A 26,791-nucleotide genomic window follows, 5' to 3' on the forward strand; every position below is an offset into this window, starting at 1 on the left:
TCCCTGTGGCAGCTGCATGCGGGGGCTTGGTGGCATCTTGCCTGCTGGGGGCAGGGCATGGGCCCCACCAGCCTATGCTAGAGCCCCCACGGGGGACGGAGTCTCCTTATCCCTCCTACCCAGTGAGGGCCAAGGGAGGAGGGGGTGGGGAGCATCTTTCATCTGAAGGGACTTGGTGCCTCAGTTTCCTCATCTGCAAAATGGGGAAGCTAATGGTATATCCCATAGCACTGAGGTGATGGTATGTGAGATTCTGCGGGGAGGGCTCAGCAAGGTCCTGGCATCCACACAGGGGTGGCAGGGTGATCTGGGGCCTTTATTTGGGGCAGGTTGTCACTCCCCAACTCATAACCTTTTCCTGAGGCTCCCAGGAGTCCATGAAATAAATCCTCAACTCAGAGTAAGGCTGGGGCTCCCTCCAGGCTCCACCTGAGATGACTGCTGGCCCTCCCCCCTGTCTCCCACCGGCATCAACATCGGGGAGGGGGCCTAGGGTGACAGCTCTGTGGGAGGAGGGGAAGAACAGCTCTGAAGGGAGGGGTGGGTGCTGTTTATGCTTGGGAAGGCCTCTGAGGAGGTAGCATCTGAGCAGAGGTGAGAAAGTGACAAGAACTGGCTTCTGGAAAGTCAGGGAAAGAGAGGTCCAGGCAGAGGGCTCAGCTGGGCAGCAGGGCCTGGTGGGCAGTGGCAGGAACCTGAAATTATCCCACTGAGCTGAGAAGTTTCGAGCGGGGGGGGTGGGGGGGGCGTGGGCTGAGGTCCTCTGGGCCCCTTGCTGTTCCCTCACCCCAGATGCCCTTCTCTGCGACGCAGCCCCGCCCCGCACGCTCACCCGCCCGAGCCTGGCACATAGTGGCGCTTAGCGAGTTTGTGGACTGGTCCCTCCGAGCCCAGCCCAGTCCGGAGGGGCCGGCCCCACACAGCCTGGCTTCAGGGGGCTCGGAGGCCACATGGTCTGCCTGCTGTGCCAGGCCCGGGGGGCAACTGCAGATTGGAGGCACAGGGCAATGGGAGGTAGTGCTGGGCAGGGGTGCCCAGAGGGCAAGCTAACAGGTTACACAGAGGCCTCTCTAACCCTCTGGGCCTGACTGGCTATGAACAGAGGAGAGCAGGAGAGAAGGAGAGAGAAGGGAGGGAGCAAGAGAGGATGGGAAATGGGGAGAGGGCAGTGTCAGAAAGACAGCATGGAGGAGCGCTGGAGAGAGCAAGTGAGAGGGAGACAGCGAGAGACCCCGGCGAGCGAGCTAGAGAGAGAGACAGAGAGAAGCGTGTATAGCCAGCGAGGCCGAGAGAGCTGGGGGGGGCCAACTGCCCCTCAGGGTCATCTGTGCCTGTGTGACGAGGGAGAGTGCGCCCAGCGTGGCAGGTTCCACCAGAGGCGAGGGACCACCACGATGGGGGAGGGATTTGTGCACAGGGCACACAGGTACATGGGCTGGGGTGGGGGGTCTGGGCACAGCCAGCCCACACACAGGTATACATGAAGCACCTACTCTTTGTATGTGCCCCTCAGGGGGATGGTCTGATGGGGAGCAGTTGGTACTTAAGTAACCACACAAATGGAGTCTGATTATTAAGGGTGACAGAATGCTGGCCCAAGAGGGACAGAGTCTGCTGTGTCCTGGCGCCAAGAACACTGCCAGGGGTGTGGCAGGCCCCCAGAGCAGGGATGAGGGGTGGTCTGAGAGGCTGGCCTGGCGTTGAGATAACTAGGCAGGAAGGTTGCGGTGGGAAGGCAGAGGCGCCCAGGCACAGCAGTGGCATGTGCAAAGGACCTGGGGCAGGAGAACTGTGTGACCCTGGCTTCTCTCGTGCATGACATGCCTGGAACACTGGGGCACAGGGTACACACATGTGGACCTGCCACGTGGGCATGGGGCACTGTGCAGGGCCAAGTGGGCTGGAGGGCGGGTGTGCGCTGGCTCCTGCAGGCTGGGGTGGGGCCGCTGACCTCCAGAGGAAGGAGTATCATTGGCAGTGTGTGTGGAATGGGTCGGGGCTCCATCCTGCTCTGCCACCTGCGTGTGCCAGGGACCTGCCTGACTGCAGCCCCGCCACCCCTCTGGCCAGCCCTTCGGGGCACTGCCAGGCAGGAGCAGAGATGGCGGCCATGCAGGCAGAGGAAGGCATCCCTGAATTAATCTGTCACTAAAGCTTGGCCATGGCAGGCGCAGTCATGATTTAGATGAATAATTGAAATGCTCCGATACATTTATTATCCCTTTAGTGCAAAAGTGGCAGAGAAAGACGAGGGGTAATTGGAAAAGCGCGCACAAATCTCCACGAGAAAGCCAGCTCCTTATCGCCGGGTAAACATTTCAGTCCCAATAAACAGGAGAGACACGCGTCAGGGCCCTGTCGATTCCCACCCTGATTTAGGGCCCGCCTCCCTTCTTACCATACAATAAGAGTGTGTTTAAAAATAGTGGGTGGTTTTTTTTGGTTTTGTTTTTTATCGAGACAGTAAAAGGCTCTCCAGAGAGAGGCGGGAGAGCGAGAGAGGGCCTGGCAGTCTCCTGGTCTGAGGATCTGGCCGGGGCGCTGGTGGCTGCCCAGCCCCATCAGGTCTCTCCCCCGCAGGCACAGGCCCTCTACCTGGTGGGCCTCTCTACCCCTGCGTACCTGTTGAGCTCCTATTCAGCCTTTAGGACCCAAGTCAAATGCCCTCTCTGCTGGGAAGCCTTCTACCAAAATGGGTCTCTTTGAGGGCAGAGCCAAGTCCCGAGTCCCAGTGTTTGACACAGGTGTCCCCTGCTACACACACACACACACACATACTCAGAAAGAGCCCTGGGAAGGAATGAGGAGTAGGGGGCTCCTCACTATAGCCAGAACCACCTGGTTTGGCCCCAGGGCCTGGAGGGGGCTCAGCCTCAAAGGGAGACAAGCCCAGGAGCCCCCGATGCTATGGGGTAAGTCTTTTTGGCCCCGCAGCCCCTGGGAGCTTTCATTGAGGTTGGGGGCCCCCGCTCCCCAGAGGCGCAGTCCTCTCCCTCTCTGAACCACCACACCCTAGCAGTAAAAAGATAGGCTCACTGCACCAAAGCTCTGCAGGCCAGGCCCCAGGCCCCCTTCTGAGCTGATAGCTGCCCCAGACCCCATTCGCTTATTGCCTGCTGTCCCTTGGCTGCAGCACTGGCAGGGCACCCCGGGATGGTTAGACCTGTGTCCCAGCTTCTAGGGCACGACCCAGCACACAGAGAGTGCAACTGACTGCCCCACAGAATCCCCCAGAAACCTGTCCTGGGGAGAGGACATTCTAGTGGGGAGACAGACAATGAAAACAAACATAAGACAGTTTGTGAAGGGGGATCGGTGCTGTGGGAAAGGCACAGAGCAGGCGAGAGGAGCGGCATGGTAGGCTGGGCCAGCTGGGCCATTCTAAACGGCGGCCAGGGCAGGCTGAATGGGACCAGTGCTGGTTAAATGCCCGGATGGTGGGGTAGGTGGGTGGTGGTGATGGGAGGAGGGTGTGTAGGTGGATGGATGGCTGGGAGGTGGGTGGGGGTGATGGGAGGAGGGTGTGTAGGTGGATGGATGGATGGCTGGGAGGTGGGTGGGGGTGACAGGAGATGGATGGGTGGGTGGGTGAGTAGATAAATGAGTGGTGACAGGTGAGTTGGGTGTGGCTAGAGGCCTGAACCCCTCATGGTAGACTCAAGAGGAAAGGATGGAACTTCAGGGGACCCCATAGGAAGATTGGGGTCTGTTTAGGCAGAGTCAGGTGGGGTGGGGTCCTGGGCCCCCCAGTCCCAGGCTACTCCTGCTTATGCCCCCCATCCTGGTAGGTTGGTGGGTTATGGCCGGATGGACCTGACCAGACCAGCGGTGGTGCAGGGCACAGGGAACAGACGTGAGGGCAGAGCTGTCCAGGGGTTCTGGGGCCCTCTCCCTTCCAGCCCCAGGCGGGTGTCAGGCCCCTACCAGCCCCGGCCTCGCCCCTCCCCCAGTCCCCTCCCCACCACCTCCACCTTGTTCCAATCACATTAGCAGAGTGACAGCCCCAGCGAGTACTTGCGGCGGCTCCATAAATCTCAGCCAGCGTTAAAAGGCTAGACTCCGGGCCCACTTCCTCCCGGGCCCTGGCTCACCTCATCCATCTTTGCGTCAGTCTGGCCGACTTGGGGGCGGCTGTAGCCTCCTCTCGTCCTCAATGATGCAGGAAGGGGAGTTAGAGGGACACCCATGGGGCCTCTCCCCTTAGTCTGGCCAGAGCAGGTACCCTTTGACCTCTCAGAGTGAGGTCACCAGGCCATCTGTGAGGCACACCCTGCCCTGCCAAAAACCTCAGTGGCTCCCTGTCCTCGTCAGCAAGTTCCTCTCAACATGTAAGGCCATCCCTGCCTTCACCTGTAGTTCATTCATTCATTCAACAACCATTTATTGAGCATCTGCTCTGTGGGCCAGACTGGGCTCCAGGTGCTAGAGATAGTCATGCCCCTGGAGCTTTTGTTCTCGGGGAGACAGACAATAAACCAGCTGCTCAGGTGGTCTCAGGCTCCTGCATCAGCTCCCGCCTCCCCTCCTCCTGGCTGGGCCCATCCTCTGAGCCTCCCCGAGCCCCCACTCTTTCCTTCACTTCAGGCTTCACCTGTGCTATTCCCTTTGCCCGGGACACCCTTCCTACTGCTCTTCACCAGCTCTCTCCCACCCAGTGGACGCACCACCTCCTTCCAGGAGCCGTCCTGATGCCCAAGCCTGGATAGGCGCTCCTTCCTGAACCCCACCTTGCCTATGAGCAGCCCCTCCCCATAGACCACCCTGTGTAATGGTGGGTGCTCTCATCCTGACTGTGAGCTCTGGGAGGGCAGGATGTGTCCTGGCACCCAGTGCAGGGCCTGGCACCCAGCAGGCCCTCAATCACTGGGTGATGAAGAGCAGAAGGGGAGGGGTGGCTATGGGCAGAGCATAGCAGGTGCGAAGTCAATAGGGCCCCAGAGTCTGTGGCCCCCCAGCCTCCAGCGAAGCCCCCTCATTCTGTGAGGCCTCCAGGGCAGCTGTGACCTCCACAGGGACAGCTGGAGGAGAAGTGGGGAGGGAGAGAGGGAAAACATCTCCAGCCACAAACAGACCCCCCTGCGTCCTGGCTGGTCACCGACAGCTCTTAGCGCTGCTCTTATTTATTCCTGACCTTCACTGCCCCTTTTATTTTTCCCCCTTTTAAAACCTGGCCTGGGCCCCGCCACCGCTGCCGTAAACACAGCCCCCGGGATTTATCCGACGGCGCATTAACCCCTGGCCCCTGCCTCACCAATCATCCTGCTGCCTGCGCGGACAGCAGGCAGCCCAGCCCGTGCGGCCCAGGGGCTGGGGGCGAGGGGCTGGGGTCAGCCTGGGTAGGACTGGCCAGGGAGGTGGGCCCTGGGGCATAGGGCTGTCCCCCATGGCACCTGCTGACCTTGGCCTGGCTGCGGAGCCCACCCTGACCGAGGACCTCCTGCCCAGCTGGCCTGTGGGAACCCCTGCCTCAGGGTGGCCACTAACACTGGTAAACACACAGCTGCTCTCGAGGGCTCAGCAGTTGGCAGGGCTCTCCCTGACTGTACGAGACCTCAGCTGGCCGCAGAGTCACCTTTCAAGGTTTCGGGGCAGAGTGCAGACGATAATTTTGCCCTTCCAAGTGGGGAAACTAAGGCCAAAGGGGCACAGAGCATGCTGAGGGCATGTCAGGGTCAGAGGCAGGGCTGGGCTTTTCCCACATCGGCAGGCCCCCAGTCCCTGGCCCTGGGCCCTTTTAAACCTCACATGTCCCCCACCTCCCAGTTACAGACCAGGAGGCCTCTATTCAGAGGGGACCTGCCCAGGTCACCCAGCAGTGAGGGACCCAGGCCTGCCACCAGGTGTCTGGCTTTGTCCACAGTGATGGCAGGCCAGACAAGGCCGAGGGGGAGGGAGGCAGAAAGGATGGGCAGAGACAGAGACATGGGGGGTACTGGGGGGTGATGGGAAGGCCGTGGCAGTAAAGGACAGCAGCAATCGAAGCTCAGGGGCCAGGGGGCCAGGGGAGAGAAGCTGTGGAGGAGTGGCATCACCCCCCACCCCCATGCCCCCAGACCACAGGAAGGGTCCACTCACCACCGCCTCCTCCGAGCAGGGAGCTGTTGGCTGCAAGAGAGAGAAGAGGCTGGTCAGTTGGGGAGTGGCTGGTGGGGGAGGCTGTGTGCAGGGCGGAGGTAGGGCTGCCAGCTGGGCCTTCAGGCTCTGGGCATGGGGTCTCCTACGAGCTCGGACAGGTAAGCGGGCGGTGGAGGGGCCGGGGCTTCCTCTCCCACTGAGGCCTGTGGGCCTGGGATGCGTATGGCAGTGAGGGAGGGCCTCGGAGCCGCCAGAGTCCTGCCCGCTCAGCCCAGAAGCAGCTGCACATGTGGTCTAGAGGCAGACAACCTGCAGCCACGCTTGTCCATTGCTATTCATTCATTCTTTTGCCCACAGTGCCTCCTGAGGCCCATTTGTGCCTGGCCTGGTGCAGAGATGTGGGACGAACAGGGCAGTCCTGGTCCCTGCCTTTGGGGCTCACAGGCTACAGAGGGACACAGACTTGGAGCCACTGGGAAACTGTATTATTGCAGCTGTGGTAAGTGACTGAGTGTGTGGGGGGCAAGGACATGAAACCGTGTGTGATGTGAGGGCCCAGTCCCAGGGCAGCGCAGTGAGGGCCTGGACCCAAAGCCGTGGTCAACGGATGGGTGACTCGAGCTACTTTTCTCCGTGCCTCAGTTTCCCCAGGGAGAACAGGCCACCTTACAGGGTTGATGTGAAGCAAGGGAGCTCCCACCCTTCCCCCCTTCCCTAGAGCAGAGCTGGGCTGCCCGCCGCTGTGGCTGCCCGGTCCATCTCGCTCTGCCTAGCTGGCTGCCCCCTTCCACCTCTCCCCGGGGCCGACGCTGGGGCAGAATGAAGCTGGCGCCTCTCCTCCGGAATGTCAGGGCTGTTCAGGTCAGTGCCCCCTCCCCAGCAGGGGCTCCAGCGCCTGACTACACAGCTGCATCTGTTAGCTGCTCGTGCTAATCAGGGCAGGTGATGGCAAGACAGGGCAGGTGTGTCCCCAGGCCCAGGCGTTGCCCAGGTGGCGAGACCAGCTGTGCCACAGCCGCTCTGGCCCCAGGAGCCCTGGCTCCCAGGCAGGGCCTTCAGCTCCCACACCGCTCTGGCACCTACCACCCTACCTCCCCAGGTCATGGTGCAGCCCCTCTGTATGAGGGGACACACAGAAGAGCTGGGGCCAGAAGTGGGGGCCATTTCCGGCTGGTCAGGCTGCAGGCCCGGGTGCCACACGGAGGCTGTGGATGCTGCTAAGTGGTGTCGGTGGCTCCGAGTGGCTGGTCTCCCAGAGCTGACAGCTCTTCGCTTGGGGAATAATTAATTCCACAGCCCGAAAACCCAGGGCTGCAAGTTGCCACGTTACTTGCCAGATTAATACAAGCAGCTAATTAAGATGGAGAGGCGAGAAGCGGCTGCGCGCTCCCAGAGCAGGGTGGGGGGCTGCGGGGAACTCGGGGGCAGTGGTGAGGCAGCTGGAGCCGGATCCTAGTGAGAGCAGGAGAGGGACCACGGTGGGACACCCAGGCAGACAGGTAGACAGGCAGGCGGCTGAGGGGCTGAGCCAGAAAAGGCCCTGGATGTGGCCTCTGCCCCAGGAACTTGCATTTCAATGACAGAAGGAGAGCTATTTGCCAGGCACAGGAGGAGCTAGCGCTTCACACAGAGGATCCTGTTCACTGTCATAACAAAGCCACGGGGGAAGAGCTATTGTTCCCATTTTATAGATCAGGACACCGAGGCTCAGAGGTTGAGTTGCATATGGCAGTAGCAGGATTGGAAGTAGCTTTGTCTGACTCCAAAGCCAAGCTGAAAAGTAGGCTGAACTCAAGGCAGACTGCCCGAGGACTCAGAGAGCCTCTCCCCATGGCCAGGGCTGGGCTCGCCTCCTCCACACCAAGGCACAGCACACAGTAGGCCCACCCCTGCCCCAGCAGGTCTGGCTGCAGAACTGAGGGGCTGGGCATCTGGACAGCCCTGTCCCAGAGCCAGCAGGGGTATCTCAGGTCGAGCGGGTCCAGCCCCCGGCTCCCTTGGTCCTCAGGGCAGTCCTGGCGGCTGTCGGAAGCTGCCCTCCATGGCCCTTCCCCACCTCCCCCATCACCTCTCTCTTAATTAACACCAGCTGCAAATGAGCTGGCTCCCGCTCTGAGGGCTCCGTGCCAAATGGGTTGGCATGGAGCCTTAAAGGGGCAGGAGGGGAGGGGGCGCTGACCTGCTGCTGTGCAGGCCCCTGTCTGAAGGAGATGCTAACCTCCTACAAACCCGCCACCCCCTGACCCCCACCGTGTGTGACCCTGCTCAGATGAGGGAACTGGGGTGACCTGTCTGACATCTGCCAGGCCAGGAATATCTAGGGGCCAAGGAAGTGGGCCTGGGGCAGAGGAAGGATTTCACAAGGCTGAGCGGGGGGAAGGGCTGGCCAGGTGGCCAGGTGGCATTACCTGCCACAGGTAAGAAAGGTCAGGTGGGGCTGACAGGGGCTCAGACTGGGGCTGCACAGAGGACCGGTCACCTGCCTGTCCCCAGCTCAGTGGGTGTCCTAGGAGGCTGATCTGCAGTGTCCCTTGCCTCCAGCCCTCCACACTCAGCAGCCCCATGGGTGGGGACTGAGGGGGAAGGGCAGTGACCCTGTGGTCAGGACCCAGTTTCTCCCCTGCTCTTTCCCTGGGCCCCTGTCTGGCTCTCTCCCCAGGGGCCTGGCCACATGGTACTCCCATGAGACTCACCAAGGTGCTCAGTTGGGCCAGGCGGCCCAGGTAAATGGCCTGGGGGTTTGGGGAAGATGCCAAAAAAGGAGGGCAGAGCCAAAGACACCTACAGGCCATCCCTTGGATGTGCCACTCAGCCTCCCACCTGAAGCAGGGTGGTCCCAGGCCTTCTGATCCCCAGGCCCGGGCCGGCTCTTCCCACCTCACCTACCCCAGATGCTGGCCTTGAGTCTCTAGCTCCTGCTGCTTCTGCTGTCCACCCCTTCATGCTCCCCAAATAACAACTGGTGATTCTCCCATTTCTTGGATGAGGAAACAGAGGCTCACAGAGTGACTGGGGAGTGGGGAAAGGGGCTTGAACAGGATGGTTGGCTGTCAGCGCCCATTTTCTTCCCCTCTGCTCCCCCTCCTCCCCCCCCCCCCCCCCCCCCCGGGTCTGGAAGGGTTCCTGACACCTTTCTGCTGAGGGGTGGTGACAGCTGAGCTGCAGAATGATGTGGGGATGAGCAGTGGACCTCCAGTCCAAGCTCGGGCTCCTGACCTGGCTCTACCCAAGGACCAGAACCTGCCCCGGCAAAGCAGGGGCCTTTGAGCTCCTGAGGGGCTGGGTGAGTTGGGCCCAGCCTCGCCCTGGGGCTTGGGGAGGGGCATGAGGTTTATTCTGGCTGTGGAGGGGGTAGGTTCCTGGGACAGAGGGAGGGCCTTGGGAGCAGAGGTGCCTGTCTGAGAACTGCCATCTGCACCTGCTGGTTGGCTCCCACCGCAGCACAAGGCGGTCCAGCCCTGCTGTGTCCCCCTAGCCTTGCTGTGTCCCCCTGCCCCCACATATGCCTGTACCATGCTCCACTGGGCTTGATGAACTGGCTCCCAGCCTCAGTGCTGGGCCTGTGACCTTGGGGCAGAAATGAGGCCCTCACCCCTTGTCACCAGTCACTACCAAATCCTCTGTCCCCCAGTGGTGGGCCACCGGGTCAGGGGCTGGGGGCCCTGGGGGCATCACTCCTGTCTCCCACACATTCTGCGGGCCCCTCCCTGCCCCCACACTGCTGCTCATGCAGTGTACTTCCCAAGCCCCACTTCACGCCTTCTCAGGCCCAGCAAGCCTCCTCTGGGGGGCCCCAGCCCCTCCCCCACCCCAGCACTTGCTGTCCAGTGGGCAGGGTGATGTCGCTCCCCAGTCTGTGCTTCAACTCTCGACCTAGTTCAGGGGCTGGCAGGCGGCCACTGCCCAGTAAAAGGGAGAACGCTTGGCCACTGTCACTAGAGGTCAGAGGAGGCCCCAGGGCAAAGGCAGACCCTGAGGGCCCTTTCTTTACTCTGCACACAAAGCATTTTAATTGGGTGCCACCCATGTGCCAGGTGCCACCAAGCATACAGAGATGAACCAGACACTGTCCCTGGGAGGAAGGGAGTTCCCGGTCTTGGATGGGGAGGGAGGAAGCATATAAATGCCATGGGGAGGGACATGCAAGAGCCCTGGGCAGGCTTCAAGGAGAATGTAGCCTGTGAGCTGAGGCTGGAGGGAGGCTGCGCCTTCAGAGGAGAGGCATGAGGGGGGCATGGCAAGGGCAAGGGGAAGGGCACTGCGCAAGGGCCTAATGTGGCAGCATTTTCCTAGGCAGGATGAGGGGCACTGGTCAGCTGGGCCTGACTCCACAGCTGGAGGGGGGATCAAAGGGGCTGTAGGGACTGGATGGGAGGAGATGGAGCTGAGCAGGGCAGAGGGAGCCTCCAGGGCACACAGATACCTCTTCCTCTTCTGGGTGCCCCCACCCTGCCCCTGCCCCCGCCCAGCACTCATTAGAGAAAGAGCCCCCACTTTGGGGGCCCAGTCATGTGTCTTGGGCCCACAATACTTTTAGGGACCCATGAAAATACTGTAATTTCTTTTAAGAAAAAAGTGAACTTTAAGGTTGAAGAAAATGTTTTAATATATAATGTTAATATATTTGTCTTTATGCCAATAAAGTAATCAAATCTAACTTTAATATTTTTTTATGGAAAAAGGGCCCACAGTGGCAGAAGTGCTGGGGGGAGGCCAGGTCAGCTCCAAACTCACACGGGCTCTTTCAGTCGCACCCTGTACTGAAGACCATTACTGGCCCATTTTACAGATGAGAGAACTGATCCATGGAGAACAACCTTCTCACAATGCAGATTCGAGAATCTCCTATTTTACCCCCAGCTTCTTGATCAAACCCTCCACAGCTCCCCTTGGCTCTCAGGATAAAGAACTGATCCCTAGCCTAACCTAGGCCTGTGGGCTCCAGGACTCATCACTTCATTGCTTCCCCTCTCCCCTCCATTTCTCCCTCAGCCACACTTCAGGTCCTCAGACTTGCCCCATTCCCCCTACCCCAGGGCCTTTGCATGTGTTGGTACATCTGCCTGGAAGACATCCTTACCATCTCCCACCCTTGGAGTCAGCCGTGAGGATCGCATCAGCTCCAGGGTCTAGCTCGAGTCCTTGGTTTAGCCCTCCCATGGGTTATGAGTCACTGCCTCCAGCATCACCTCCCAGTTGAGTGCCTACCTTGCTGCCCCACCCCGTAGCCCTGTGTGTCTCATCCACAGTTGTGTTCCAGCTCCCAGCACAGAGCCTGGTGCACAGCTGGTGCCTGCTGACAACTTACTGAACAAACCGAACAGGTAGTACAGGGACTGTGCCCAGAGTCACTCAGCTAGGCGGCACGGGCCTGCCTGGCTCTGAAGCCCAGGCTTGCACCCATGGGGCCTTGCAGAGGAGCCTGCCCCTAGGGCTGAGGCTGGGCCCTGGGGAGGCAAGACCTGGGGTGGGGGTGTGCAGGCGACAGGGCTGGTCCAAGGGCAGTGGCAGGAGGCGGGATAGGAGCTTTTCCTTGATGGGAACTAAATTCTCCAGCCCTGGGTGGGGGGGCACCAAGGGAGGCGAGGGGCCCGTGCGGGGGCTGCTGCCAGAGGAGACTCAGTGACCTGAGGAAAGCGCTGAGCAGGTTACCGGGCCAGGGAGAGGCGTGCACGTGGGCAGAGCGGTGACTTTGAGCTCACACAGTCCCTCTGTGTGCTCCCAAGGTCCACTGCTGACACATGCCCCTGACTGCTGCTCCAAACACCTTGTCCTGGCCTCAAATGCTGGAGAGGCTGCCAGGCAGGCTCGGGGAGCTGGGGGCTGCTCCCCCACACCCTTAGTAGGCCTGGCCCGCTGTCCTCCATCCCCCTTTGTGAGGCCAGATCTCAGCTTTCTGTCATTTGACAAATATGCAGCCAGTCCCTACTAAGTGCCAGGCTCTGGGACATAGCCAGGCAAGGCCCTGCAGGCACAGAGCTCATCATCCAGCGGGGCCGGGAGACAACAGAACGAGAATAAAACTGAACGAGAATTAGCACCAGAGGTCGTGAAGGGGACAAAAGGGAAGAGAGTGGGGACTGATCTAGAGGGAGTCAAGGGACCTGCTGAAGAGAGGGAGCCAGCCTGTGCAAAGGCCCTGGGGCAGGAGTCGGCCTGGTGGGTTGGAGGCACATTCAGGAGGCTGCTGGGGCTGAAGAAGAGAGAGTGGGTCTGCAAAGTAGGAGAGAAGGTCAGAGGGCAATGGGGGCAGGAGAGGGACCCACTGGCTACCGCACGGTCCAGGGGATCCCTTCCCAAACCTCCCTGAGGGAGTGGGAGCCCCTTTGCCCCCCCCCCCCCGCCAATGCCTGTGTGTCCTGACTGCTCTGCCCCATTCTGGGCTGCCTCGCCGCCCCACCTGGGCTGGGCCCCTACTGCTCACCTGTACCCCAGAGCCTGGCACAGTGCCTGGTACCTACAAGGTGATGGCTCATTACTGACTGGCTGCCCCAGCTGCTCCGGCAGGTGTGGGGAGTGGGCTTTGTTCTCGGGAAAGCAGCGTGTTGCCCCTGCCCCCACTCCCCCAGGCCAGTGGTGGGCACTCATGTTATTGAAGGTGAGTCGTTTAAAACATGTTTTAGATGAGAAATGCCCCACATGAATAAAATGTAAAATGTGCTGAATTTTCGAAGATAAAGCAAGACATCAAAGGCACCTCAAGCTGTGAGCAGTTGCCGTGTTTAACAAACTCTGTCCCCTCAGGCCAAGGTCACTGTCCTCTGAGGTGGGGCTGCCCGTGAAAGTGTGAGGGTTACTAGACATTCCCCAGGCTTGGGGGAAACTACAGGGGGCAAAGGGGCTCACATTTATGGGCACCAAGTGCAGGCTTTCACACGGGATCTCTGCTCATCATCTGAACACGAGTATGTGTTCACGCCCAACCCTTCTGGTCCCATTACAGATGGAGAAACTGAGGCCCAGAGAGGTGAAGTGACTTTCCCAAGGCCACAGCCCTTAGCGGGAGGAGCCAATGTCTTTGTGCTTTGCCAAGCCTGGTCCTGAAACCCCCAGCTGAGAACTGGAACCAGTTGCTCTACCCCCTGGGGACTCAGTCTCCTGATCTGTAAGGTGGGTAGGTCAGTTAACTGATGCCCTTGTGGGGCATAAATGATAAAGTTTTAAATGCCTATAAAACTATTATGGCCCCATAGAGTGTCACAGTGGCAATGGGCACGGAAGCTGGGGTCCCATAACGACAGCAGCTTATGGAGGTTTGTTCACCAGAGAGACTTTGGTGAACCAGGGAGTCATGGGGACTTCGCTGAATGCGCAGCTCCGTTCTACAGAAGGGGAAACTGAGGCTCAAATAAGTGCCTGGCCTGAGGCCACACAGGTTAGGGTGGTGTAGACAGGATTCAAATCCCACTGGTCTGACTGAAGCCTGGAACACCAAGCATACTGCTCAGCCAGACTTGGCTTGTTTGCCTCCAGGACCAAGCCCCTCACCCCCTCTTCGCTGAGCAAAGCCCTGCAATTCCTCAAATCTATTGGGAGGTGTACCCGCCTGGGCCTCCACTTCTAGGACGCCCCTCTCTCACTGGCCCTGTGCCAGGCCCTGATTCCTCTGTCTCCTCTGAACCTTCGATCCGGCCCTATACCTCCTGGCTCCCCACTGCCCACTCAACCATGTCTGCCAAGCCCTGCAGCCCCCTCCCTGGTCTGCCCTGGGCATCCCACTCCCAGGCCTCTCCCTACAAAAGCCATCCAGTCAGCCATTTAAGCTCAAAGCCTGTGACTTGGTTGTGGTTCCTGCTGCCTGGGCCTCTGCTTTGTCTCCTCCTGCCTGGGTTCCTTGGATCTGCCCCTAGAGACCTAACCTCCGAGCCAGTTGCCCCCAAGCTGGACCCCAAACCCTTGGGCCCCTAGCCCCTCAACACCCACTCTCTAAGCCCCGTTGCCAGGCATCTTCCAATTGTTGGTATTTTTGTTATGCAAGAAATTCATGGGTAATATACATAAACATAATGTACATAAACAAAAGGCAAAAGAAAAGAGAGTCGCCCATTAGCTCATCACTCAGATCCAACCAGCCCTGCTCACATTTTCCTGTAGGACCTTTTAGGCTTTACACAAAACCAAAAAATAGTTAATAGCATATTTATCAAGAAAATTCTGTCAGGCATTGGGCTAAGTCTTCCAGGTGGATTCTTTCATTTCATCTTTCCCTCCCCCGAGAGCCTAATGTGAGGGTAATATTACATTCTCCACTTTACAGATGAGCAAACGGGCTCAGAGAGGTTGAGTAACTTGCCCAGGGTCACGCAGCTGGGCTGGGAAGTGGGGGAGCCAGGGTTTGAATCAGGTAGTGTGACTTCCAAGGGTCCACTGAGGGCTGCAGAGCTGTGGGACCGCTGCAGGGACCGGCTGCCTGGGCCTCCCCTCCCCCAGGAGCCAGGGGGCAGGCGCTCAGCGTCCCACCATTAGCATAACCATGAGCGTGAGCATCCCTGAAACCCAATTACCCGGAGATGGCTTGGGCCCCAGCCAGCCGGGTGCAGTCTCCATCTATACAGGAACGAGGGGCTGGGGCCCAGCGGAGCCCTGGCGGGTGGGAGAGTGGATGGCAGAGGGAAAATGTGGATGGCTGGAGAAGGGCCCCTGGCCTCAGGGTTGGTGTGGGTGGGTCCCAAACACAGCCTTGCCGCTCTGATCAGTCCCACTGGACAATCCCAACTCCCCCTAAGGACAGGTCACAGGTTCTTCCTCCCCCACCTTGCTGGGTGACCCCAGACAACCCCTTGCCCTCTCTGAGCTTCATTTTAAAATCGGGCTGTTTGAGCAGAAAATTAACCATAGGTTTGGAGGAGGAAAGCATGCCCGTGGGCTCTGAACGTTCAGCCAGTCAGGCCAGGCCTCCACTTCTCACTTCCCCTGGAGCCCACCAACCGTCTCCTCCCCGCTGGGCCACGCCTCGCTGCCCCTCACCCGCACCCCATCCTTTCCAGCAACCGGCTGCCCTTTCCCACTGACTTCATGTGCACAAAAGCAGGCGCACACGGCCCCTTGACCTACCATCCCCCAGACACACCATCACGGAAGAGTGGAAGCCTCTCCCCCAGAGAGGACCCCTCTGTGCATTCTGCATGCATCTGCTGGAGGGGCTATTGTCCTCGCCCCTCAGCAGGGTATTAGCTAGTCTGCATGGCTTCATTTTATATAAAGTAGAGCTCCTGGGATTGGCTGCTACTGTTTACAGCCGTGCTTGGGAGATTGACCTAGGTCGGCCTGTGCTACTCTAGTTGGTGTGTTTTCACTGCTGTATAATATTCCAGTCAGGGACTGTCCCACACTCATCCACCTGTCCTCCCACTGACCAACAGGCAAATGTACCAGTTTTGTCTCTTGCAAACACAGCTGCGGTAGCATCTTGCCCACACCATGCACACATGTGCTGGGATTTCTGTCGGGGATACGCCTGGGAGCGGGACTGCTGGGCTGTGGTATATGCACATCTTTTACTTCTCTAGTTTTTGCCAAATTGCTCTCCAAAGTGGTTGTTCAGATGATCGCTTTAAAATATAAATTAAATCATGTCACTTCCCTGCTTAAAACTCTGAAATAGCTTCCGATTACACTTAGAATAAAATCCATATTCCCCTCCGTGAATGCCTGGCTGCATCCCACACTCTACTCCCCCCAATTTCCTGGCCTCCTTTTTCTTCCTTCAATAGGTCTGGCTCTTTAATGCCCCAGGGCCTTTGCACACACTGCTCCCTCTACTTGGCACACTCTTCTTTTTTTTAAATATATTTTTATTGATTTCAGAGAGAGGAAGGGAGAGGGAGATAGAAACATCAATGATGAGCTGCCTCCTGCACACCCCTTACTGGGAATCAAGCCCGCAACCCGGGCACGTGCCCTGACCAGGAATTGAACCTCGATCTCCTAGATCATAGGTCGATGCTCAACCGCTGAGCCATGCTGGCTGGGCTGGCACATTCTTCTTTCAGCTCTTTCCAAACTGGCTCCTTCTCATCCTTCAGGTCTCAATGAAAACATCACCTCCTCCGAGAGGCCTTCCTTGACCACCCAGCTAAAGTGCCTCCTGCCCTATTCCTCTTGTCGCACTGTTGATTGCTGTTGGGGCCCACACCATGGTCTCATCCTCAAATGTGTTTGTTAATGTGTTTCCAGCATGGCAGCCTGTGGGAGAGGACCTAGTCTTCTTTGGTCAGTCCTATACCCAGGGGCCAACATGGGCTTGGTACTGAGGAACTGCTCTTAGTGCCAGTCTGGTCATGTCTGGAGGGGTGAATGAGCTGTGTGTGGCAGGGAGGGTGAGCTGTGGGGCAGGGGTTCTGCAGAGGGAGTGTGATCGAGTTGAGGACAGAGAGGCAGTCAAGCTCCTGGGCCTGGAGCCTTCTCCCATGGCCATGGGGAGCCATGGCAGGTGATGGAGCAGCAGGGTCAGGCTTGCACTTTAGAAAGACCCTCCTCAGAGCTGAGGAGGAGTGAATTGTAGGGGGTGGATCTGGGGCAGGGGCTGGGGTATAGTGGTGGCCAAGGATTGATTGACAGAGGGCCAGGAAGAGAGGCGATGCTGAACCCCCAGGGACCAAATAGAGGACTGGATCAGGCATGGGACCAGCTTCCAAATGTGGCACCATCAGGTCAATGGAAGGAGCACTTTGTGTGTGAGTCCCCTTCCACCACTGCAGGAAGCTGGGAGGGAGCTTCCTGACTTCAGAGAGAGCAGCAGAAATCCCCCAAGGTGCCCTTGATCTAGCCCAGACCCTCATGTACAGATGGGAACTTGCCCTGGAAGGAAAGGAGCCGGAAGACCACACAGCTGAATCCTCACCCTTGCTGCTTTTGGAATTTGAAGTGCTGCAGAGACCAAACTGACAGAAAGGGGCAGCCCGCTGCCCAGGGACCTTCAGTTAGACCCCAGGGAGGACTTCCTGGGAAAGTGCCCACCAGACAGCCTGGTCAGGCCTGCCTCCTCTGAGCAGCCTGCAACTGATGGCTCCTGCACCTGGCTGGGTCTCTCAGAACAAAAGACTTGGGGGTTGGGGGGGCGGGGCAGAGCAGGGGAGGTGGCTGGGTCAAGGTCACTCAGCCAGGAAGAGGCAGAGGCAGGTTAATCTGGCTCTAAAACTAGTGCTCCTTCAGTGGGAGCAGGGGCTGTGAGAAGGGCCAGGTGGGTTGGGGGTGAGGAGTCCCAGCTCCCTCCCTTCCCTGGCCCTGGGGATCTGGGAGCCCAGGGCACCCCCAGCCCTGTAGGCTCAGGGTGGCCATCTTATCCCCTTTCCAGGCCGTGGGGGACAAGCTAGGACCCCAGCCTGGTTCCTGCCCTGACTGCCTCAGGTCCCCCCTGGGCTGGGTGCCCCTCCTCCCAGCTGGGGCTCTGCTCTGAGGAGGGGGGAGGAGGCTGGTATAGCAGCCATTGGTATGCAAGGCCCTGCCTCAGCCCCTCCAAGGCCCAGCCTTTCTGCTCAGCTCTTTAAGAATCCCTCCTAGGCAGCGTAGCAGCTTGGTGGTTGCTGGGCAACACCCCCCCCCCAATCATTGGCACCCTCCCCCCTCCCCCTTCCCCTCTTCTGTGCCTCCTCCCAGGCCCAGTCTCAGTCTCAGCAGTGCACTTAGCTCAGAACCTGCCAGGCCTGGCTGCACCTGAGGGGCCATGAGTGACCCCCCCCACCCTGGGCCACATCTCTGTGCCACCAGGACTTGAGGAGGGACACCCGGGGCTCAGAACACTCCATCTGTAGGCTCCCCTTGCCCCCATCTTCAGTGGCTTCAGCTGCCCTGAGGTGTTGGAGCCTGTTGGGGAAAGGGCAGAGAGGACCCAGGGGGAAGGACCCAGGAGCTGCATCACAGGCTCCCAGCACCCTACTCCCGTGAGTGCGGGAGCCCAGCTGCAGAGCTGCTGCCTGTGGATTTATGCTGGAAGGAGACCCGCTTCCTTTCTGTGCGCAGCGCACTCCCCACCCCTCCTATGCCCTTCTCTCTGCCTCGTCTCCCTGACTGGTCAGGAACCTGGGTGGGGGCGAGACCAAGGTGGTAAACTAGGGCAGGGGTGGGAGAGGGAGGAGGCGGGAAGGAGTCCAGAGCTAGGAGCCCCTGAAAAGAAGGTCTGCAGGGGGTCAGAAAAGGCACAGTGAGGGGTGGGGGAGCCTCTGAGGCCCCAATATCAAAACCTGGGCATCTTTCACCCCACCGCCCTCGGCCCTGTCCTTCTCTTTTCCCTCCTGGGGCAGTCTCAGGGACCCTGCCCTCCGGCTCCCCAATGTCTCGGTCATGTGCCCTCTCTTTGCCCTTCCAGCTTCCTTCCCGATGAGGCTGCACTCCCACCTCACCTCTGCTTCCCATCTCCACTACCCTCTGCCCCGAGCTGCTCACCATCCGCCCCTCTGCACCTGGGTGCATGAGCATCCCTCCACCCGGACTGTCCCTCAAGACACAATTCACGGCTCCCTTCCCGAACTTGGGATGTGTGTAACAGGTGAATGATGGCCGGAGTCAAGAAATGCTTAAATCACCATAAAAAGCATTAGCTCTGCTGGGAATGATGGCCGGGGAGTGAGCAGGCCAGGGAAGGGGGGAGCGAGAGGCAGCCCTGAGTGTGTGGCAGAGATGGGAGTTGGGGGGTGGTGATGTCATTTGTGGGGAGAAGTGGAGCCTCCCAAACAAGAGAAGGGCCCATCAGAGACAAGCCTGGGCCGTAGCCTCTGTCTTCCCAGGGAAGGCAGGCTGGCGCGGAACCCTGCTCCCCAGGGTGACACAGCCCTGCCTCTGCTCAGGCCCAGTTCAGATCCTCTCTGCCGTCTTTCTCCCCTCCCCCCCAACCCGCAGGGGGTATTGGGATCACAGCTGTCTGTCCTGATCTCTCCTGCATCACCTCCCCACCACCCCTCACCCATAGACACACCTGGACCCCGCCCTGCCACTGCCCATGGGCAGGAAGTGTGTTTGGCCCACCTCTGAGGCCCAGGAGCCATCATCTCAGGGCAGCTCCCAGTTTGGAGCAGCTGTCACCACTGCCCAGCAGGACAGTCTCATTCTGACACTCAGCAATATCTGACTGCACTTGCCACACACCGGACCCTATTGCAAATGATGGGGACTTGAAGGGACTGCAGGAGGCCCTGGCTATGCCCTCAAGGTGCTGGGAGAGACCGTCACCAATAAAACACGGGTTCTGTCAATTCAAAGTCTTCGCCACTATTTTCTGTGTATTGGAGAAGAAAACACGGCCAGCCACAGCCACACCCGATCTCAGAGACGCTAAGTGTCGTCCAGCGGAAGAAAACTATAGTCACACCAGTCATGTGTAATCACAGGCTGAGCTGAGTGCTGCCGAGGAGAAGCCGAGGGAGCAGAGATGAAGGTGGCCTCATGAGGAAAGGCGGGGTTCAGGCAGGACAGGGGGTTAACCCCTGGACTAAGGGATGGGCAAGAGTTGGCTGGGCTGAGAGGCAGCCAAGTGGCAGGAAGTGGGACTGGTGTTTCAGTGCCCAGGGCAGCAGTGTGCCCAGAGGCAGGTGACGGGGAGCGTTGAGGCAGGTGGCTGGAGCATGTGCGCTGCCTCTCTGGCCAGCAGCTTCCCCAGGCCCACTGCCCAGGCCAACATTTCTTGGTCCCACCTGCTCCCAGTGCCCATCCTCAGGAATTGCTGGCTTCATCCTGCCTGGCTTTGGTCCCTGCTGTGCCCACTCCCTGGAGCACCTTCTCTGGGGCTTCTTTCTGGGCTGGGGGCCTTGCTCCCTGCTCTCCCAGAAATTCTATGCTGGGGCTCACCTGCCACTCCTGTCCCCTGACCATATGCTCATGGGGAGGAGCCCCAAGCTCTGTGCTGTTCAGGATGGAAAGATTTAGTGCACGGTGGGGGTGGGGGAGCATGGTGGCCTTAGGACTTGGATCTAAGAAGCTGCTTGGACGTTCTGGTGACAGCTGCTGTGCCTGGCCAGGTAGCCTGCCCACAGCTAGCCTGCCCACAGGCCACATGCTCATGGTTTATGGGGAAACATCCTTGGGTGCACCAGGGCATCACCGAGGTATTCAGTGACTGTGGTTCTCTAGGGGCCCCTTCAAATGTCCTCAGACCCAGGGGACCCTGGGGATCTTGAGGGCAGAGATGAGGTTCTCCTGCCCCAACCCAGCACAGGCCCAAGCAGGGCCAAGAGTGGCACGACTTTGGTTGACAGCAGTCTGATAAGGATGAGCTGTGTTGTCACTTACAGAACTTCACAGTATACAAAGCTTTCCTCTTGGAACCTCATAAGACTGTCACATTAGCCCTAGGATGTCTGTGATGGCCCCATTAAGATAAGAAAATTGAGGAGCAGCGAGGCTGGGAAAGTGCCTGGGGTCACTAGCGGGTAAGTGGGGAGGTGGTGAGCAGAATCCAGATCTGGGGACTGCTGAGAGGGTAGGCAGATGGTGGGGGAGGTGAGGTGCTACAGGCAGGGCCTGGGTGACCTTGGCTGCCCAGTGGTAGGGCCCGCCACATCTAGCTGCTGGACACTGCCTGGGTGACTGCCACCCTGGGAGCAGGGGAGCTGGGGCTTGTCGAGCTCAAGGTTGAAGCCACAAATCATCCCCAGGTGACCACTGCCTGGGGCTGAGACCATCTGTGAGTGCCCAGCTTGAAGATTAGCTCAGACCTCCTGGGCCAGGGCCCCAACTTCACTGCTTGCTGGGGCACAGGGGCTCAGCAAGCATTTGTTGAATGAAGTAATCTTTCTGAATCTCAAAGTTGAGGGTGCTCCGGCTGTACTTACACTGCCTCCCTGGCACCCTGTCCTTCCAAGATAAAAGCCAGACTCCCCAGGCCTGTTCAAGGCCCTGCACACCTGGCTTGGCTGCTGATATCAGTCACCTCATCTCCACCGTGGCCCCCCTGACTCCCATCCCCCAAGCTCTGACCAAGGTTTCCTTGTCTCCAAACCACAGGTTCTTTCAGGTCACAGCTCCTGTGAACAAGCTGGTAGAAGCTTCTGGAGTTGGCTCAGAACATTCCTCCTGACCCTCCAAGACCTAGTTCAGGAGCCACCTCTCTTGGGAAGCTGTCCTTGCATGTCACAGCTGACTTGACCCCTGCGTCCTGGGGTCACGGAGTAATGATGTCAGCTTCAGCAAGCCCTACCTGTCTGGGTGCCCATCTCCCCTGCTGCATTTCTTGCTTTGCCAGGAGGGGGTCCAGCAGAGCCCGATTCACTTTTGGCCTTTGGTGCCCCCCGAAACTGCTCGGGACACAGTTGACCTCCATAAATACTCTGAATTGTGTATACATCCACCAGGCATGGCAAAGCATTACGGTACATCGGCTCGAGGGAATATCACACAGCCATTAAGACCACAATTATGAAGATGATATTTTGATATTTAAGAGCAACAGTCAAATAGAGCTATATGCATACCATCCATTCCACCTCACGGCTCTGAAAGCTGCTCTGGGCCAGCCCTGCGCTTGGCATGTGGGTGGCAGGGATGGAAAGGGGTCCCTCCTTCAAGGATCCAGTTAGGAGAGGAGGAAGACACGCACATAATTCCTGAGCAACATGCTAAGTGCCATGATGGAGGGATGGCGGAGCCCTAGGGCCCCCACGTCCATCTGGGGGTCTGGGCAGGCGGAACGGAAACCAGGGCTCTGTAAAAATTACAGCTGACAGTGCATGGACAAGCCTGGAAGGGCGCAGAGAAACGAAGGCTGTTGACGCCACAGGGCAGTGGCATTGTGGGTGATTTTTCTTTCCTTTATTATTGGTATACTGTTTGGGCAATAAATAAAAATTGAGAGGAAAAAAATAGCTGTTTGGTGAATTGAGTAGAAATCGCAAGAGGAAAGGGAATTAAGGGGCGGTAAATGAGAAGGGAGAGGTGAAGGAGAGACAGAAAGGGCAAAGGCAGGGGTACCCACTGTGAGGACAGAGGTGACAGCCACAGGCAAGGAAGGCCTCAGTCTGCTCCTGGGCTGGGGGCAAGAGGAATGGGAAGCACAGGAGTGGGGGTGAGGCAGTATGGCTTCCTCCGGGGGAATCTGAGAATCTCCTCCCCCAGAGGAGGGGTGGCTTGGCCAAGCCTTAAAGGACAGCAAGGAACAGGGTGTGCTGGGCCCCTGGAAGGGTCTGACACAGGCCTGGAGCTGGGACAGTGGGTAGGAACTGTTGGGCTGGTTCTGGGGGGAGGGGTCCCGGCCAGACTGTGGGGAGTCTGAGTGTTGACCTGTAAGCAGTGGGGCCAGGGGAGGGGTGTTCTAGGCAGAGGCAGGGAAAAGGAAGGCAGGATGGGGGGCGGGGCTCCCTTAGTATCCCGGAGGGGGTCAAGAGCGTGAGGATTTTCCAGGCTAAGAGGAGGGATGTTTGGTCCACCCCTGGCTCCAGCCCTCACACAACAGGTGCAGACATTTCCCAGGTCCCTAATGTGTGCCACGCACTGGCCTAGCCGCCTTCCTATTCAAGGGCTCCTTCAACCCTCCTGTCAGCCACTGGAGGTAGGTCGTTAATGCTCCCATTTTTCAACAGAGGACGCTGAGGTTTGGAGAGTTTAAGTAACTCGCTCAAGGTCACAGTCAGCTGGGGGGGGGGAGCGGTGCGGGGCTGGGATCTGACCTGGCACTGCCCGCTTAGGCAGCTGGGTGGGGCACCGCACGGGGAGGCCTGGGTGTTTAGAACAAGTGCAGGTGAGGGTGTCCGCGTGGGGAAGGGGCGCCTGGCAGAGAGGAAGGGGTTACCTTCGTGTGGATACCTGTTAGTGAATGAGTGCACGGGTGGCGGATGAATGAATGAATGGCTGGCTGGAAGGATGAATGAATGAGTGGGCGCAGAGAGGAGGGGTAAAACGGAAGGCTGCACGAGCGAGAGCCCCTTTCTCTCTCCCCCGCCCCCACGCTGGAGGCTGGCTTTGGGAGCCTCCCTCCTTGCCCCGGGGGGGCCGGCTCCCCAACCTCCTCCTCCCGCCTCCCAGCCATTTTCGCCAGAGGGTAGGGGTAGGAGGACGCGGAGGCGGTTTCTCCGGGCTGGGCCTGAGTCCCCGCGCGGCGGCGCAGCCTCCCGCGCCGGGTCCCGCCGGCCAGTGCGCAGCGCGGCGCCCCCGCCCCCGTCGCCTCCTCCCCGCCTTCCCCGCCCCCCCACGGCTGCCTCCCCCACCTTTCCTCCCCTCCCTCCGGCTCCGCGCCTGCACGCACGGCCCCCGCCGCCGCCGCCGCCGCCGCCGCGAGGGGAGAGGCGGCCGCCCAGCCTGGTTCCCCGCGCCCTGCTCGCCGCCGCCGCTCGCGCAGGCACCACCGCTGGCCCTCGCCCCGCCGAGCGCACCCGCCCGGGCACACGCACCCCTCCGCGGCCGCCGGGGGCATCCCCGCGCACAACCCCCGCGGCTTCTCCGGGCGCCCGAGCCGGGCAGATGCGCCGCCGCGCGCCCCTCGCCCCGGGCCCGCCGCCGCGCTCCGCCGCTCGCCGGGGGCTCCTCTCCCGGTTCCCCCTGGGCGCCCTCCAGCTCGGGTTCCCTCCCGCTCCTTGGAATAACCCCTGAGGTTCCAGCTGTCGCCGCAAAGTTTCCCGAGGAGACCCGCCTCCCCGGCCGCTGCGCAGGTAAGGAAGGATTCGGAGGGCGGGGGTCGGGGGCCGTGCGAGCGGGACGGGGCGCGGGGGCCAGCGGGGCGGGGCTGGGAGTGCACGGAGGCGCCGCGGGGTCGGACCGCCCAGCTTTGCCCTGGCGCCGCCGGGGCCGCGCCACCTTTGGGATTTGGGGCGGGGGGCCCCGAGTCGACAGCCGAGCGCCGGCGGTGCTGGCCCCGCCGCGGGGAGGCGCGGGGTGCGCGGTCGGCGGCTCCACTCTCCCGAGCCGAGGTTGGAGTGGGCGGGGGCCCGGACGGAACCCCAGCCCGAGCCCCTTGCTGCGACCCCAAGGAGGCGGCCGGGCCCGCGGGGGGCGCCAGGTTGGGCCGGCCGGTTATAGCTCCGGCCTCGCACCCAGGAACCAGGGCGCTTGGGGCGCGCGGGGAGAGGCAGCCGGCCGGCTCAGGCGCGCCGTTCTGGTCCCCACCAACCGCGTGAGTCACGGCTGGAGCGAGATTTTATTTTTAAAACGACTTCAAGGGGGGCATAAGCAGCCTCCAACTTCCCTCCCCGTGCGCGCTGTGGACTGTGAGCCCTGTGCGGGGCAGGGAGCCCGGGCGGTGCACCTGGCGCTGGAACCGTGGACGGACCCGGCTTGGGCCCCGGGGCAGCAGTCCCCTCACCAAAGCCGGAGGCCAGGCACACGCCCCTCCTCTCAGGGGACTAGAGGCCCAGGGAGGGAAGGCTGGGCAGAGTCGTTGCCCAGCTGCAGGGAACCGTGGCTGATCAGAGCTCTCTGTGGAGAAAGTTGTGGAGCTGGAGACGTCAGGGAGCTGCCCTAGGCTTCCAGGTGGCCACGAGGGCTGCAAGGCTCTCTGGGGTGTGTGGTTTTAAGAGAATAAAGCCCAGCTGGAGTGTGCTAGGCCCCTGAAGCCCAAGCCGGAGCACCCTCCCCATGTGAATAAATAAAGCCTAGGCTGGGGGGTGGAGTGGGGGACTAGTGAGTCCAGCCCTGCAGCACCTGGTCCCTGAACCCTCAGGGAGGATGGACACCTGCCCCTCCCGGGCAGGAGGTGCCTGAGTGGGGGCACCAAGCCCTGCAGGATGCTGGATACCACTGGCATAGGGATGTTGGGCTGGGGCATGTCCCTCTGCCCAGCAGCCGGGGGGAAGGTGGCCACCAAGCTCAGGGCCTCCAGGCTCAGGTTTCTGGAGTGAAAGCCAAGTGCATCTCTTCCTGCCAGCCCCAGGAAGAGAGGCGCAAACATCACCTGTCAGCCGGTGCCGACTCCGACTCCGTGGGCAACTGTTCAGGGCTTCCTCAGAGGTTTAAAATGGAAATGGCCTGAGCTGTCAGGGCCCGTGCCTGGGAGGGGGTGCTGTCTAGCCCGGTGCGCAGCAAGGGGGCTCTGGTGGGTCTGAAGGGCAGGAATAGTAGACGGGCTGTCACATCCTGACTGAAGGGCCAGCCATGGGCAGGTCTGAGAGCAGGAGAGAGGAGGGCAGACAGGATGTGTGTGTTGGGGGGGGGGGGGGAAGCTATGTACGTGCCCCAGCCCCGTGATCTCACATAGACAGGGACTGGACACTTCTGTAAAAAGCCTCCCCAGCATGAGTTCAAGCCAGGCATGCGTGGGATTGCCGCAGCCTGTAGACAGTGTGCCCTCGCTCTACCACTTACTGGTTCCAAGTCCCTCCACCTCTCTAAGCCTCAGTTTCCCTTGGTGAAATGGAGTTGACTGTGTGAGGCGGGGTCAGGACTGCATTATGAAATGGAGTGAGGTGGACAGATGCCCTTCTCCTGGGTTGAAGGGGTCCCTGAGGACTGAGGGCACCTGTAGAGACGTTGGAGGGTTGGAGGGTCAGAGTCCTGACATGATGCTGACCAGCAGCAGCAGTGCCCTCCCTTGTGGCTTGCCCCCTCACACCTCATCTGAGACCTCCCAATATAAACCCCTGGGAGGTCCCCGCAGTTTGTTTATAAGAAGGCGAGGGGAGGGGCACTGCCACCCCATTGAATCAACTGCTGCCAAGGCTCTATGGGGAGACCATTAGTCCGAAAGACAGCTCTGCTGACTGACGCCTGGTGGCTGAGCCTGGGTCACTACTGGGTGACCCGAGGTCTGCTGCCTCTGGGGACCCCCCTTTGCTCGCCTGCACAGGGGGATATAGTGGTTGTCCCACCCTGCAAGGATATGTGGACACCCCGAGTATGGGAGAGCAGGGCAGGGCAGGGCAGTGCACAAAAGATGGGTAGGTGGTATCTGTGCTTGCTTCCAAGTCAGCTGAGAGATGGACCAGAACTGCAGGTGGACCCGAGATGGTGGGTGTTGAGGGGCAGAGAGGCAGGATGGAACCCAATGACTGACCACAGAGACCCAGTGCAGTGACAGTTGTCAAGAAGCAGCTGGCCTGGTACAGGGGAGAATGGGGGCCCTTGGGGCCTGCTGGGCACAGCTCCCTCTGCCTGGTCAGGTGGGACAGAGGCAGAGGGCAGAGGCTGGGAGATAGAGGCTGGGTGCAGCATGCTTGGCAGGCTCTGGGCCTCAGGGGGCAACTTGTCCCAGCCAGGCAAAGGGGCAGATGGCTCAGGAGTGGCGGTGAGCAGCTGAAGGCCCTGCCCAGTGTGGATGGCCCCTCTGTGTGTCCCTGGGAGTTGAGGACCTACTGGCAGTTGCCTCCGTAGCTGGCCAGGCTGCCCTGCAGTCATGGCTAAGAAATGGCCTGATCTCTGAGATGGGCTTGTCTGGGCTGTGTGAGGGGATCTGGCTGAGCCAGCCCTTCTGCCTCGGGGTGCTAGGGACTTGTTCCTGGGGAGGGTGTTTCTGCTTGGCCTGGTAACTTTGAGCAAGTGACCAGATCTCATGGGGTCTCGACATCTTCATCCATAAAGTGGGGTAAGTGCCCATCTTGGGGGTACCCACTGTGAGATGATGCCTATGAATTTCTAGCACAGAGCTTATGCCTGGCAATGTAGGCTCCCTGTGGTCCCCACCTCTGGCTCATGCTGGGCTTCCAGTTTCTTCAGGCCTTGGAATGGCAGGAAGGACTGACAGCCCCCTACCCCAGGCACCAAATCCCAGTGGGATCTCACCCTGCTGACTCCCATGTCTGGCCCCCAGTGGCAGTGGGAATTTGCAGGAGTGAGGTATTGTCAACAGTGGGGAGGTTGGGGT

The 26,791-nt window shown here is 59.9% G+C and overlaps 1 protein-coding gene across 5 annotated transcripts in view; it reads right to left on the minus strand.

Annotated features, from left to right (window-relative positions):
• The window catches only part of MACROD1 (mono-ADP ribosylhydrolase 1), a 132,332-nt gene that overhangs the window by 7,099 nt on the left and 98,442 nt on the right, over positions 1-26,791 (minus strand). For all 5 annotated transcript variants that reach the window (XM_087821944.1, XM_087821948.1, XM_087821945.1 and 2 more), the window contains exon 4: positions 6,076-6,105. In XM_087821944.1, the coding sequence (XP_087678070.1) occupies positions 6,076-6,105 (30 nt within the window). The remainder of the gene's footprint in view (positions 1-6,075; positions 6,106-26,791) is intronic.

Source organism: Miniopterus natalensis, chromosome 11 (assembly GCF_054644295.1).
Source record: "Miniopterus natalensis isolate mMinNat1 chromosome 11, mMinNat1.hap1, whole genome shotgun sequence".
In the NCBI taxonomy this organism is placed as follows: Eukaryota; Metazoa; Chordata; class Mammalia; order Chiroptera; family Miniopteridae; genus Miniopterus; species Miniopterus natalensis.